This window comes from Callithrix jacchus, chromosome 5, assembly GCF_049354715.1.
Source record: "Callithrix jacchus isolate 240 chromosome 5, calJac240_pri, whole genome shotgun sequence".
In the NCBI taxonomy this organism is placed as follows: domain Eukaryota; kingdom Metazoa; phylum Chordata; class Mammalia; order Primates; family Cebidae; genus Callithrix; species Callithrix jacchus.
The window spans coordinates 54,044,096-54,059,658 of NC_133506.1; the positions used below are offsets into that span (position 1 = coordinate 54,044,096).

At 52.8% G+C, this 15,563-nt stretch overlaps 1 protein-coding gene across 1 annotated transcript in view; it reads right to left on the reverse strand.

The window, feature by feature from the left end:
* Window positions 1–1,807: 1,807 nt before the first annotated feature.
* The window catches only part of APCDD1L (APC down-regulated 1 like), a 54,836-nt gene continuing 41,080 nt past the window's right edge, over window positions 1,808–15,563 (reverse strand). The window contains exons 2-4 of the mRNA XM_054255502.2: window positions 14,491–14,629; window positions 10,957–11,509; window positions 1,808–4,232 (exon numbers count right to left, since the gene is read on the reverse strand). Coding sequence (XP_054111477.2) covers window positions 3,468–4,232; window positions 10,957–11,509; window positions 14,491–14,629 — 1,457 coding nt within the window. The 3' untranslated portion in view covers window positions 1,808–3,467. The remainder of the gene's footprint in view (window positions 4,233–10,956; window positions 11,510–14,490; window positions 14,630–15,563) is intronic.

Genomic DNA, 15,563 nt, shown 5'->3' on the forward strand with positions numbered 1-15,563 from the left:
CATCCATTTGTGGCGGTTGTGTGTGTGTGAAAAGGAGCAGGCTGGAGGCTGCCCACTGCTGTTAAGTCCCCCCTGGAAGTGGGAACAGCTCCTCCCTGCTTGGCTCTGGTCTGCGACACTAATGGCTATGAATCAGCCCCGGCCGGGCCCTGATGCAGTGCTACATTCTGCGTCAGAAAGCTCCAGCCCCTTGTGCCTGAGTCACCTGTGCCCCAGGAGAGGACGCACAGACTAGGGCCAAGTGCTGGCAGGCCCGTGTCACCAAGCCACATGCTGCTGCTCAGCCTGGTAGCACTGCTGGGAGATTAAAAACACAAGCTTAGAAAAAGGCAAAGAAGTTCTGATAACCAGCATCTGTTAGTTAATGGACCTCTGAAGACTGTATACAATTTCAGCTTTTTATTTAGGAAAAAAAAGCCTCATTTGCTCTCCTGGGAGTTGTGTTATGAAATTATCAACTGCATGGGCTTCCCACCCACCCCCCACTTTAAATGTGACTTGAACATGCAATGGAGAACATGAATTTTATCTTGCATTAGGCCTCTGGGCTTCCTTCCCCTCTGTGGATGAGAGCGCCCTCACAATTTACGTGAAGGGCAGAGACTTGGGCAGGAGCAAAGGGCTGGAGGAAGGCTTTGTGCCCGTGGCCTCTGGCCCTGTCCCCAGAGAGTCCCCACAGCCCCTCAGTCTCTGAAATGACCCCTTCCTTTATCAGGCCAGAGTCTTGGAAGCCCTGACTTTCTGCCCTGGAGAAAAGGGACGGTTGCCCTTCCTTCAGACTTCATAGCTCCTAGTAGCATCACCTGCCCCCAAACTAACAAGCCCCAGTGAGCAGACAGCAACTGAGTCCAATTGAGAGGATTCAGGAAGCTGCTGTTCTGCCCAATACAATCCTTCTCAGTAGGGATGGCACATGCCACGTCCCTCAAGCCAATGCTAAAGTGCCTTCCCCAGCTAAAGGAATTCCATTCCCTCCAGGAGTCAGGAGGACACCCCAAGCCTGCAAGCTGGATCAAGGCCTGGATCTCAGGCCCTGGAGCCTACCGCTTCTCCTCTCTGTGCCTTAGTGTCCTCGAGTGTAAGATGCAGAGACTGACACCCCTCTCACTGACTCGGTGGATGGAGGTGGCCCGTTCACGGGTTTCAGTGTGAGGCTTAACAGGGATCACCAGCATTTGCTGAGTCAGCCATATTTATTGAAGTTCTTTCTACAATGCACTGGACACGGGACCCTGCATCGCAGTAAGTTAGAACCCAGTCGTTTTCCTTGGAGCTTACATTCTAGGCAAATAAGGTCACTTCTGACAATGATCTGTGTTCATGACAAAGACTGCACAACTGTGATGCAATGGAATGACAGAGGGACCAGGGAAAAGGGGCTGCTCTTTGGGATGGGAATGGTGACATCTTCAGGAGGTGACGTCTGGTCTGAGACTTGATTGAAAAGAAAGAGCTAAGCTTCTGAAGGTCTCGGGAAGAGATGTTAAGCAAAAGGCAGAGTTTGTACAAAGGCCCCAAGGCACCAACAGCTCCTGTGATCAAGAAACAGAAAAGGCCCAGTGCCACCAGGTGTGGGGAGGTGTGTGAATCTTGTCGGCAACAGGAGCAGGAAGTTGGGCTTTATTCTGAGTGCAGTGGAAGCCCCTGGGGGGTTTTCAGAGGGGCAGGCAGTGGCATGCGAGCAGAATGGAGAGAGCTGGGTTTACCTCCATTGGTTTTATTCTCTTTCACACATTCTCTGGAAGACACTCCACTTCCTTTCTTTAGAACCATAATCCCCTTGGTTGACTTTAATAACCAGCAAGAACATTTTTCAGGCTGTTTAATTTTATTAAAAGATTCAAATTTGATGATAAATGGTGGCATGGTTGCTTCAAGCCTCGGATACAAGACCTACTCAGCTGTGAACACATCATCTACACCCACTGCCGTCTCCCCCAGAAGCACCCCCACCCCGATGTAGTCTAAGACTGTAAATAATGTAATTATTTCTTGTACCTTGGTAAATATGGCAGGAAGACTCGTAGCTTGCTGAGACCTACAGAGAATATTAACTTGGTAGGCTTTTTTTTTTTTAAAGAAGAATGAGTAATAAGTGGGAGCAGTTTCAGCAGACTGATTGAACCCCATACAGTCTCAGGGAAGACAAGGGCTTCCCTCTGAAAGCATCATTAACCTCACAGACAATTGTTCAAAATTTGTGATAACAGCTAGAAATAGGGATCAGAAGGAGGAAGGAGGGCTGAGTCATTGGCCCTCAGTCCTGAAAACCCTTGGGCCCACCAGCATGCCAGTTAATTTCACAGCGTACAGATGAGGCCCTGGAGGGGCACAGCCTGTCCCCACTATGATGACAGTCCCCTCTGTGTAGGACACCAATATATTAGGACCATGGCAAGGAGGCTGGGCAAGGCGGAGCTGCCCACATGTTGCCATGTGGCCTGATGACCCTGACCTCTCCCCTAGGGTGGGCCTAAAGATACACATTCGGAGGTTTTCTTCCTTTGTCAGGAAGCACAGGGAGTCTTGACAACCCAGGAGAGTGGGGCAGGGCGAAATGCAAAGCACATTAGTGTTACTGCTGTCATTACTATTAATTACTCTCAGAAGGCTGGAAACACTGCTTCCCTTCAAAGACCTGCCCCGAGCAGCCAGCCTGGTACATGCTGGTGTTCTCGTGGCCAGGGAGGCTCAGAAGCCACAGCCTGCTCTGGGGAGGCCACACTTCCCAGCTCAGATGGGAGTCCTCTTCACTCTCATGCTGGCCCGGGAGAACTGGATTTATACACATGCAGTGTTGGCAGCTTGAGGTCTAACTCACAGAAGCACAGGCAGATGTAAGCGAATGCCAACAGTCAGGACTCAGGAAAGCTGAGCTGCCCCCAAAGACACAAGCCCTTCGCTAGAAAGCTGAGAAGCACTGGAAGCCCGAAGTGGCATCTTTAATTCATGGCACCACTTAGAGATTGTATTGCTAAATTGGAATTAATAATCTTTCAACAACAACCTACAGACTTGGCAGCACAGCAGTAGGCCTCATCGCTAGGCAGAACCTCGGGGTCTCCTCTTGCTCCCATCTTAGAATCCCAAGGGTCAGGTCAGGACAGGAAGAACTCAGGGGAGCATGGGATGGGGTGGTTCTGTGTGACCCTCTGCCTGCACCTGTTGGCAAGCTGCCAAGGATGAGGAGAGTAGAAAATTGGGAGTGATCTTTAGTAGCAGTGAACATTGTTGCTGCGTCCAAGCATGAGGTTGGGGACCCGGGCCGCGGGATGTGGCATAGCCCTTGCAGGTGTGGAGCTCATGGCCTGAACCACATGGGGTGCAGGCAGAGTGTGGAAGCAGTTGGGCTATGCATCCATCCATGACAGAGCAGAGGAGAATGAGTCCTTCCCTATAGCTGCCAGGAGGGAGCCTGAAGGGTCAGACAGGTGTCCAGAGCCACCATCCTGATGTCAAGTCCACTGTCATAGCCAGTGGAGGAAGGCCAGCCCTAGAACTAGGGGCAGAAGTGGGAGGGGGGCTACATGAAGGCCCCCTGTGCTGGAGTGCTTTTGCAGCAATGGGCTGTGTTTCGGGGGCCTGTAGGAGCTGGGGGCCTCCCCACCGCAGAGCACCAGGGGTGCTTGGTAGGAGGTGGGGCGTTTCTCTGGAGTATCGGGACTTGACCCATCGGTGGGCCTTTGTCCAATGAAGAGCAGGCTTCGCCCGAGGGGGTCTTGCTCCATCTTGAAGAGCTCATACTCCACATGTGGGAGCCGGATGCCCAGTGGCAGGCACCCATTGGTGGCTGTGACATCCCGCTCAGAGCCCACAGACCAGACCCCCGGGCCCCCGCAGCTGCTTGGCTCTGAGAAGTTGAGCATGGCCGTGGTGACCTGGTCCATAGGGGTCACATGGGCCCGTGTGACCTCAAATACCAGCTCGGTGCCCCCACGGACCCTGGTGGATGGTGTGCCCCTGGTGTAGCGGCCAGCGGCATACATGGTGAAGGTGGGCTGGCGGCAGGCAGGGTCTGAGAAGTGGTGGTAATACCCTTCCCAGGAGCGGCTGCGCCCATGGAAAGCGAAGAGCCGGGTGAGGAACAGGACCGATGGGTGCGCCTCACACCTGGAGCTGACCCACCGTCCGCCCAGGCGCAGGGGCAGGGCCAGCAGGGGCGGCAGCACCGGCGGGTGGTGCATATCGGAGCGGGCAATGAGGCCACAGGCCGGGCATGGCTGCACGTGGTGCTGGCAAAAGACAAACAGAAAAACAGTGGTTGTCTCACATGGCGAAATTGGAGTGCAGCCTGGAAAGGAACCCCAGCTCTGTAGGGGTGTCAAGTCAGGCTGAGGCACAGCCTAGGCCTCCCTCCTTTCTCTCCCCATTCTCTGCCTTCAGCCAGGACGGCTTCTTTACTATCCCTTGATGGAGGTCAGCCCCAGCCTCCCCAGGCCTTGGTTCTCCTGCTCCTTCCACCTGGAACTCCCTGCCAGCTCCTTCTCACCCCTTAGGTCTCAGCCCGGCACCAGAGAGAGCTTTCCCGAATGCTCCCATGTAAGGTGGGCCTCAGGGCTGTCCCACTACGCTCTTATCTTCCTCATTCCACCCCGAGACTCTCTTCTCTCTACCCCTCACCCCTCATCAGACTGTAATGCATTATGCCTTACAGTTCTGAAAAGTCCTAGAAAGCCAGGACTGTCTCCCTGTGCTACCCCACCCCCACGGCACAGGGCTTGGGTCACAGCAAGCACGTATTTGTTGTATGAATAAATGAGAAATGAAGGGAAGCACAGGTGGGCCTTCATCTTGGATCCGAGAGAAGTTGTCCTTGCTCATGCCCGGTCTGCTTGGTCCTGGAATTTGACCGTTAAAGTTGATCTTTTTCCCATCTCACCTTTCTAGATGTTTCCGAAGTGCCCAGAGGCATGCTAAGCACTTCCTGGGCAACTGGTACATGTTATAGCTGAGGGCACTGAGACCCAGAGGGCCAGCTGGGCTGCCCAGGGTGTCCAGCCTGGAAGTGGCAGAGACCAGCTGAAATGCAGCCTGACTTGTGCCTGGCTGTCTGAGCCCCGACTCTTCTCTGCCACAAGGCTCATAGCAGGTTACATCTTCCCTATATTTTTGTCTTTAGAAATCTCACAGTGGAAAGTGAGCATCATTTTCTCTACCTACCCCATGGAAAGTGAATATGGCAACAAGGATCAAAGCCATAAAAATATTTCTGGGCTGGGTGCAGTGGCTCACACCTGTAATCCCAGCACTTTGGGAGGCCAAGGTGGGTGGATCACTTGAGGTCAGGACTTTAAGACCAGCCTGACCAACATGGTGAAACCCCATCTCTACTAAAAATACAAAAATGAGCCAGATGTGGCAGCACACACCTGTAATCCCAGCTACTTGGGAGACTGAGGCAGAATTGCTTGAACCTGAGAGGTGGAGGTTGCAGTGAGCTGAGATTATACCATTGCACTCCAGCCTCGGGGACACAGCAAGACACCTTCTCAAAAAAAAAAAAAAAAAAAAACAATTATGTCTTTGGAAGCCCATTGCTTAAGTCTGGGGAAGGAGACAGTTGAAAACTTGTAAAGAACTGTGGCTCAAAGATGTTCATTCCCATGTTATTTGTTACGGGGCAAACCAGCCACACTCACTTGTCCCAGGCTATGAGTTGGTTTTCCTCTATCTTTGCCCTTATTTACAGTTGTTTCTGCCTTACAAATGATAATGAGCTGGGTTTACAGTAAAACATGTCAACAGGAAACAGATGCTAAACCAAATTGCGTGGGAGTAGTCTGCATTTTGGAGTGAAAAAGCTCAGTAGATGCCAAAAAGGAGCCAGATACAGACTTCCTTCTTTTTCCTTCTCCTTCTTCTTTTCTTTCTCCTCCTCGACATCCTCCTCCTCCTCTCCCTCCTCCTTCTCCTCCCCTCCTCCTCTCCTTCTCCTCCTCTTCCTCTCCTCCTCCTCCTCCCCTCCTCCTCTCCTCCTCCTCTCCTCCTCCTCTCCTCTTCCTCCTCCTCCTCTCCTTCTCCTCCCCTCCTCTCCTCCTCCTCCTGTCTTCCTCCTCCTCTCCTCCTCTTCTCCTCTTTCTCTCCTCCTCCTCCCCTCCTCCTCTTCCTCCTCTCCTCTTCTTCCTCCTCTTCCTCCTCTCCTCTTCTTCCTCCTCTTCCTCCTCTCCTCCTCCTTTCTCCTCTCCTCTTCTTCCTCCTCTCCTCCTCTCTTCCTCCTCTCCTCTTCCTCCTCCTCCTCTCCTCCTCTTCTTCCTCCTCTCTTCCTCCTCTTCCTCCTCCTCCTCTCCTCCTCTTCCTCCTCCCCTCCTCCTCTCCTCCTTCCTCCTCTCCTCCTCCTCCTGTCTTCCTTCTCCTCTCCTCCTCATCTTCCTCCTCTCCTCATCTCTTCCTCCTCTCCTCTTCCTCTTCCTCCTCTCCTCTTCCTCTTCCTCCTCTCCTCTTCCTCTTCCTCCTCCTCCTCTTCCTCCTCTCCTCCTCCTCTCCTCTTCTTCCTCCTCTCTCTTCCTCCTCTCCTCTTCCTCCTCTCCTCCTCCTCTCCTCTTCTTCCTCCTCTCTCTTCCTCCTCTCTTCCTCCTCTCCTCTCTTCCTCCTCTCTTCTTCCTCCTCTCTTCCTCCTCTCCTCCTCTTCCTTCTCTCCTCCTCCTCTCCTCCTCCTCTTCCTTCTCTCCTCCTCTTCTTCCTCCTCTCCTCCTCTCTTCCTCCTCTCCTCTTCCTCCTCCTCTCCTCCTCTTCTTCCTCCTCTCCTCCTCTTCTTCCTTCTCTCCTCCTCCTCTTCCTCCTCTCCTCCTCCTCTCCTCCTCCTCCTTCTCTTCCTCCTCTCCTCCTCTTCTTCCTCCTCTCTTCCTCCTCTCCTCTTCCTCCTCCTCCTCTCCTCTTCCTCCTCCTCCTCTCCTCTTCCTCCTCTCCTCCTCCTCCTCTCCTCTTCTTCCTCCTCCTCTCCTCCTCTTCTCCTCCTCCTCCTCCTCCTTCTTTCTCTTCTTCTTCTTCATCTTCTTCTTATTTTATTTCTAAAAAGAAGCTGCTGCCCAGACTTTAGTCCAGAGCACTGTTCTGGAAGTTAAATGGCCTTGGAACTTGCAAAGCTGATGTGGGAAAGAGCAAACATCTCCTGCTGTTGCCATTCCAGAAGGAAACTTCGAGCTGGGGTCTAGGCAGGACAGGCACAGGAAGGGTGCATTTTGAGAAATCAGCTCCAATATATTTTTTTCTTGCAAAAAACACAAAAGATTTCCACAGAGCACTGCTGAGTGAGTTTCATGCCAAACAAGTGGCCTTTAGAAGTTCTGGTTTAGAAAGAAAATATTGAATGATTGAGAACAGTTTTTTTGGGGGGTGGTGTATCACATTTTATACGCTCTTATTATTTCTATAATGAACCTTAAGTTTCCTTGATTTATATAATATGGGAGACCATATTGGCTTTGGTACAGGGATTTGGGCCCAGAGAGTTTGACAGTTCTCTGAAATGCTAGCAAATGGCTGCAAAAATGTTTGTGATGGGAGCAAGCAAGCTTGCTGGAGTTAGCTGGGGTGTCAGTGATTGGGATGCTGGCTGACAAGAGTCTAATTTTGGCATTTTAACCCACATTCCCACTGCTGTCACACACATATATATTGACAGGACATAATGCATTACAGCAAAATAATCCCAGAGCTATCCTTCCTCACCACAAAAGACAAAGAGATATTCTCTGCAGATAGGACATTTGGGGATGCTAGCTGGTAACTTGAGGCAAGTGGTTTTCTGCAGAGCAGAAACAAATTGAGAACCAGCAAACTTTTAAGGTGAAAGAGGGGTTAGAAAAGGCATTTCCTTCTCTGGTGCTTTTGAAGGTAATGAAACAACGTTCTCGTCTCTGTTGGAAATCTTCTGGCCATCTTTCTGCAGAGGTCTGGAGTCTCACATGTTAATGAAGAAGGCCCCCAGCCGGCAGAATTCACACTTGTGCAGAAACCAAACTCGTACTGGTTTGAGCCTGTTACATAAAAGTTATTTCTCAAGCAGCACATAACACTTTCTAATTAACCCCCAGAGGTGACACCAGGCTCAGATGATTTTGGTCGAGTGGTGGCTGATTGATTGGGATTCTATATCCAGGCAATGAATTTGGGGATCAAATTGGTTTTAAATTAATTTCTAAAAATCTTCATGTTTACCATCTGGTTGGGTCGTGGGCAAGGCATGGGCCCCAGAGAGCTTAAGGCAACAACGGATTCATGACTTGGGCATTACTCTGCACCAGTTCCTTCTTTGAAATTATCTGTCTTTTCTTTCTTTCTTTTTTTTTCCACCCCCAAGGAGAGGGGCCTTTGGTGAGTGGACCTTTAATTTAATGTCTGTACATCTGGCATTGTGCATCTCTGCATTTATTTCTAAGTGTTTTACTTCTCAATCCCATTTCAGGCTGGACTGGCCACCGGGCTTGGCCAGGCAGCAGGGAGGGCAGGGACAGTCATGACCCCAGAGTCCAGTCTGGGGACGCATGAAATTGTCAGCCCCCGCAGCCCCCAGGCTCTGTCCTCTCCACATTCAGAGCAGCTTCCCCTCCTAATGAGGTAGTAGGGGTCGCTAATCAACTCACCACTAGGGCCTTCTCTGAACTAAGTAGGATTAACGCCAGACCAGCCTAGAACACTGGTTGCCAAAAACGGAATAATTTGAGGTCATAAAAAGAATTCTAAGGCTGATTTTCTGATTATGAGAACTTCGAGTCATGCTCTTCCTCTGCTGCCCAGATCCTGTGTTTGGAGGAGGGGGTGGGGAAAGGAGAGGAAGGCAGACAGGCTTTGGGTCTGTCTGAGCCACAGTGCTCCTGCATTGGGACAGTGACAAGTGGCTGCTCCCAGGGAAGAGCAGTTGCCTCATCTGGTTTAGTTCCTTGAGTGTCTAGTACACAGTAGGCAACAAATACATGCTGAGTAACATGAAGACGGCCTACGGGCTCCAAGAGGACTTCATGGGGATGCTGAACTCATCCATCCATCCATCCATCCATCCATCCATCCATCCCTATTCATCCATCCTCCCTTCCATCTGCTCAAGAAGTATGCATTGGGTGCCTTGCACAGAAGTTCTTTCTTGAGACAGAGTCTTGCTCTGTCACCCAGGCTGGAGTGCAGTGGTGTGGTCTTGGCTCACTGCAGCCTCTGCCTCCTGAGTTCAAGTGATTCTCCTGCCTCAGCCTCATGAGTAGCTGGGACTACAGGCGCTCCCCACTATGCCCAGCTAATTTTTGTATTTTTAGTAGAGACAGGCTTTCACCAGGTTGGCCAGGATAGTCTCCATCTCTTGACTTCATGACCCGCCCACCTTGGCCTCCCGAAGTGCTGGGATTACAGGTGTGAGCCATGGTGCCTAGCCCAGAAGTTTTAAATTTGGAATGCTAACCTCACCTTCATTTTCACTATCCTTTAACGAATAAAAGTTCACATTTCTTCTCATTGTAAATGTAGGCAACAAGCCCCAGTAGCATCAGCAGAACCCTTGACTTTGTCACCAGTATCACACCAACAGCATTGTGGGTACTTGTAATGCTAGCTGGTAACTTGGGGCAAGTGGTTTTCTGCAGAACAAAAACAAATTGAGAACCAGCAAACTTTTAAGGTGAAAGAGGGGTGAGAAAAGATGTTTGCTCTCTGGTGCTTTTGAAGGTGATGAAACAAGGTTTAAAACATGCTTTGCTGTCATCCCTGCTTTGAAATGAGGGCAAATAAAGAATTCATATTTGTCATTTTGCTATACCACAAATTAATGTTTTAAGACTTGGGCAACTGTTTTAATAGAATTGGTTTTCATTTAAATCCCATGTATTTTCCCCTTTGCTTTTAAAAACAGATATTCTGAGGAGGGGTCCTAGGCTTCCCCCAGTCACTGGAGGGGTCTCGGACACTGAGAAGGTCCTAGGTCCCCACCCTTTAAAAGCCAGGCTCTGAGCTATGTGCCAGGAGCCATTATACAGATAAAGTTGCGTTTCTGCCTGTTTCCTCATCAGGTGGAAAAGTAAATAAAGTGTGTGTGTGAATGGGGGCGGGGTGGGGGGGGGGCTACTAGATTCTCCCCAAATTAGGATAGTATGTGTGCGATGGCTTCATCTAAAATTTAGGTTAATCATCTTAAATGAAATTCGTGCTGGAGTCTAGGGGGACATGTCAAAGAGAGGGTGGTTCCCATTAGAGTGCAGACTCTCCACACCCTGGCCAGCTGCTGGCAATGCAGAACCCTGGGCTCCACCCAGGCCTGCCAGGCCCCTCTCGGCCCTCTCACAAGAAGCCCAGGCCATGTGACCTCGCCGTCTAGTATGGGAGTGGGCAGGGGACGGTGCTGCAGTGGCTCTGCTGCTAGGTCAGCGTGAGGCTCACACGGAGATTTCGAGGGGGTGGCATCTGGGCTGGTGTGCGCGGCCCCAGCAGAGCCCTGGAGGAAAGCTGCCGTCGCCGTAATTCATCCACTCACATTTATTGGTCCTGATCGTAGGCCTGACCAGTGCTAGGTGCCCCCTGTGGCTTGCCCCTTGTGAAGGACTTAGCGCCAGAGGGAGAAGCAATAAACAAGTCACCAACAGAGCCTCAGAGCAGGCAGAGAGCTGGCAAGGTCACTCGTGGGAAACAGGGAACAGCAGAATGGGGACTGGAGTGGAAATTTCAGCTGAGAACCAAGGGAGGGACACCCGCCCAAACCTCTATGCCCAGCAGGGGCAGAAATGAGATCCTGCAGGCCAGGGGCTGGGGAGGACTAGTGTGGGAAGGCCTACCAGAGGCCCGCCAGACTTGTAAAGGCTGAGACAAGATGTCTGCAGCAGCGTGAACAGGGTGCGCCAGTGTCCTGAGGCACGCGGACCAGAGTGGGAAGGGGCGGTGACGAGAGCCGGGCAGCCAGAGCCCTGGCCAGGCCTAGATCCTGCGGAGCTGCGGGGCGGGGCTCCGAGCTCGCCCCCACCCTCGAGGCTCCCCACTCACCAGTGCGCTCTGCAGCGGGTGCTGGTAGCCGGTGGGCCGGTAGTGCCGCCTCTGGGCCGGGTCGGTGTGGATGTCCCCCAGGTACAGCTCCTCCACCAGCCGGGGTGCCGACCGGGGCTGCGGCTGCAGGCGGCGCTGCACGCGAACCAGGCTGAGTTCGTGCATGGTGAGGCCCAGCGCCTCCAGGCAGTCCCCCGGGGCCCGGGCGCTCCGCAACTCGTACAGCGCCCCCAGCCGCCAGGCCCGGGCCGGGGGCAGCCGCTGCACGCAGTCCCGGCCGGCGCGGGTCTGGTTGAGACGCCCGGTGACGTCGAGCAGGGCCCGGCGGCTGTGGAAGACGATGCCCACCTTGTGCAGGTGGTAATCGGCCTCGGTGGCTCCCCGGGTGACCCAGGAGGCCCGGCGCAGGCGGACTTTGCCCTTGACGAGCAGCGAGTGGGCAGGCTCCCGGCAGAAGGGGTCCTCGTAGTAGAACTGGTGGGCTCGGAATAGCCGACTGGGGTAGAAGGTGTAGGCGCGGGTCAGGAACTCTGGTCCTGGGCGCACCTCGCAGCTGCAGGGGTGGGAGGAGACGGGCTGGGTGCGGAGGGAACAGCGCGCCGCAAGCCCCTCTCCCCTCTGGGCTGCGCTCTGTCCTCCCCCTAGCCTCCCCCTCCTTAGGCCCGGGCCCCTCCAGCCTCAGTGCCCCTCACCGCCCTCAGTCAGCCACCCTTGGGGCTGGGGGCCTTGCACTGGATGCCTCATGGCCTGAACACAAGCCTTCTAGTTCGTTCTCCTTTCAATCCGAATTGCCCTACTGGAGGCCCTTTTGCAGCCATCTGGAGACCCACTGGCCTGGGAGCTCGGGGAGGTCCTGCCTGCTTCCTCCCGCTGGATTCTGAGCACTTGGCCTGTCCTTGCTGAGTGAATGGAGGGAGGGGTGAGCAGTGATGAGGAGTGATAGTGGCCTGTCCTGTCTCCCCTGTCCCCCACTTCTCTAGATTCACTCCTCTGACCTGGTCTCATCCTTGCCTGTGACAGGGCGTGTAGATATAAACCAGGAGTTGGCAAACTTTTTCTGTAAAGGGATGGATAATAAATATTTCTGGTTTTGTAGGCTGGATAGTTCCTGCTGCAACCACTCAAAGTTGCCATTGTAGAGCTAATGCAGCTATAGATGATAGGTACATGAAAGGGCATGGCTGCGTGCCAATAAAGCTTTATTTACAAAATGGGAAGTGGGCTGGACTTGGGCCAGACTCTATTTGCTGGTGATGCAGACAGATCCAGGGGAAGGGGTTGGAGGGAGAAGAAAGAGAAATGACTCCTAGACCCACAGTCAGCTCTGGGATGGGGCAGAGGAGGCCTCTGGGACTTCCCATTGAGGGTGCAGGTGGGGTGACTGGTGGATGAATTCAGGGGAGGCACCCTTCTCATGATTGTACTCTAAACAGGTACTCCCTTGTACTGCTATTTTCCCTCCCTCTCTCCCTCCCTCCTTTCTCTTTCTTTCTTTCATTCATTCTCTCTTTTCTCTCTTCTCTCTCTCTCTTTCTTCTTTCTTTCTCTTTCGTTTCCTTGACAGACTCTCCCTTTGTCACCCAGGCTGGAGTGCGGTGGTGTAATCTTGGCTTACTGCAACTTTTGCCTCCTGGATTCAGGCAATTCTCCTGCTGCAGTCTCCTGAGTAGCTGGGATTACAGGCGTGCGCCACCATGCCCGGCTAATTTTTTGTGTTTTTAGTAGAGATGGGGTTTTCCCATGCTGGCCAGGCTGGTCTCAAACTCTTGACCTCAAGCAATCTACCTGCCTCAGCCTCCTAAAGTGCTGGAATTATGGGCGTGAGCCACTGCACCTGGCCTGTTTTCTTGATAGTTTTTGTACCAGCGCTGTTGGAGCAGAGGAAACATGTTATCACCCCGAAAGGAAATAATTCCCTTTTCTTTTCTTCCACCTTTTGATAATGTTGAGGAGAAATTTTCTAATCAGAGCTACTGTGTCTTTAATGCCAACTTCCCTCTTCTCCCAGAGAGAGTGGCTCAGAGCCTCAGGTCGGTGACAGATCTGGAGAGGATTTATGTTGTTTTGTTTTCATTGAGTTTACTTTTACAGTTACCTTTAATTTATGACAAGTGGCTCTGGTCCCCATATCCAGGATAATATTACATTTTCTTTAAAAATAATCACATTACACTGTCAATGTATGCCAATTATACCTCAATAAAGCTGTAAAAATAAATGAATATATTTTAGTAAATAAAAGAAAGTTGGTTTACAGAGAATGATAAGTAAATATTAGTATAGGTACTTAAAAATAGGGAAGGGTGAGCCACAGTCCTGAGGGTCTCAGACATGGCCTTTTGCCTAAGGGGAGGACCCAGGTCACACTGACCTCTCCGTGAATCCCAGGCTCTGGGCCCTTTCCCACTCCCAGGAAGCAGCAAGGTCAGTCTGGAGAGCATGACGGGGAACTTTCTAGGAAGAAAGTTCTAGAAGAAATTTCTTAGAACTGTTGCAGAATGTTAAAATCTTGGGGTAGGAGCAGCCTGCAACTAGCACCTCCCCTTTCTGCACCCCAGTTCTGACTTGGGGTGACCCTGGTGAGTAGGCACCTGGATGCGTGCAGCCTGGCTGAGCCTGGAAACGTGTTCAAAATGGCCTTGCAGAATTCACATCCCCTTCCTCCACCCAAAGCACTAGCAGATGTTTGGCAGTCGGGTTTCTGCCTGACCTCAGGAGGTACAGGAAGGACACAGAGAGTCCAGTCCTTGACCCCAGAGTGGGACTGGCCTGGAGGGGATGATGAGGGAGGGAGGAATGTGCCAGGAGTGGAGGGGTCATAGCCTCCCTTTTCCCGATCCCTGCCCTAGGAGTGGGGACTCAGCTGGCTGCTATAAGGTTTGTGCAACACAGAGTGGGGGAGAATGCAAAGTCCATTGGCCGCAAAGCAGCGACTGGGCCTCTGAAATGTCGAGTGAACCTGTCAGGTTAAACAGAATTAGATGAGTGCACCCAGGCTCTCCCGGGCCTGCAGCTTCCTGCCCCAGGGCCTTTGTACCAGCTGCCCCTCTGCCTGGCTCTTCCTGGCTCTCTAGATGGCTGATTCCTCTCCTTTTAGCTCTCAGCTGATGTCACCACCTCCAAGAAGCCTCCCCTGATTACTCTCTGAAGAACCCTGCGGGTCTTGCTGTCACATACTTGGTTTCATTTCCTTCACTGCAGAGCTTAGTGTGAGCTCAAGCTGATATTATTGCTTCGTGTTCACATGTTTAGTGCACGTCCCAGTGTAGACCCTGGGCACTCAGCTCATTGTAGGTTTGTATACCAGGAGCTCAAGGTATTGAATGGATGTTGTCTATGGACATGATGCCCAACACAGACCCTGCCTCTGTTGCACTCTGGGAGGAGAAGCAAGCGTCGCCACCAGCCTGGCAGGCAGCAGGCCTCTGAATAACCAAGTGAATCACACCCATTTCAAAGATTGGTCACTGAGTCTCAGAGAGGTAGAAGTCTCCCAGCCCAGGTGCCCATGGTCAGGATGACCTGAGGTCTTACCCCGTGGAGATCCAGAGCCCACTGAGGCGTGGGGGCAAGATCGCAGTGCTGGCTGCTCTATCTGGCAAGGCCGGCTGGCAGCGGGGTTCCCAGTGCAGGCGGCCATCCCCGGCTTCCCCAGCTGCCTGTATGATGTGGGCTGCAAAGCAGACAGACCTGGGTAAGGCCCCAGCATGCCCCAGGAACACCCCAACCCCACCGTGGCCACAGACAGCCAGGCAGGGAGTCCCCAGGGTACCCCAGTTCTGGAGACAGTGGTGGGCTCCCCATACTGAGACTCCTAGAGTCAGCCTCCCCGATGCATCTCTTCCTGGGTTCCAGATGTGATCACCCTGGAATCCAAGCCTCCCAGGTGGAGACCATCCCAGATTATGGGGCTGGGAGACCGCTGAGAATTCCACTGCGTGGAGCAGACTCCTAGAAGCCCAGACCTTCCATGGGCTCGTCAGCCGTGGCTGGGTCCCACCAGCTGGTGGCTGAAGGACCCACGTTCCTGAACAAAGGACCCCAACCCATCCCCAGAGCAGACCACTCCCCTCCACCAAGGAGCTCCAGGGCTGCTGGCCTCTCCCAGCACAGACTAGGTCCCTCGAGTCCACTCACTTCAGGCCTCACTGGTGCTGGGCGCCTGCTATCTGCTTGGTGCTCAGTGAGCCTGTGGCAAGTGAATGAGTACGTGGCCGCTGCAGGCCTGGGTTGAGGCCTGAGGGCAAACAATGCAGGCCCTGCTGTTCTCCAGGGCCTGTCCCTAAACCAGGACCCCAGGGGATGAAGGTGCTTCGGGGCAGAAGGTGCCCGGAAGATGGACAGGGGAAGATGGACACAGGAAGATGGACAGGGGAAGATGGACACAGGAAGACGGACGGGGAAAACGGACAGGGAAAGATGGACACAGGAAGATGGACACAGGAAGATGGACAGGGGAAGATGGACACGGGAAGATGGACACGGGAAGATGGACATGGGAAGATGCACACGGGAAGATGGACGGGGAAGATGGACAGGGGAAGATGGACACAGGAAGATGGACACGGGAAGATGGACACGGGAAGATGGACGGGGAAGATGGACAG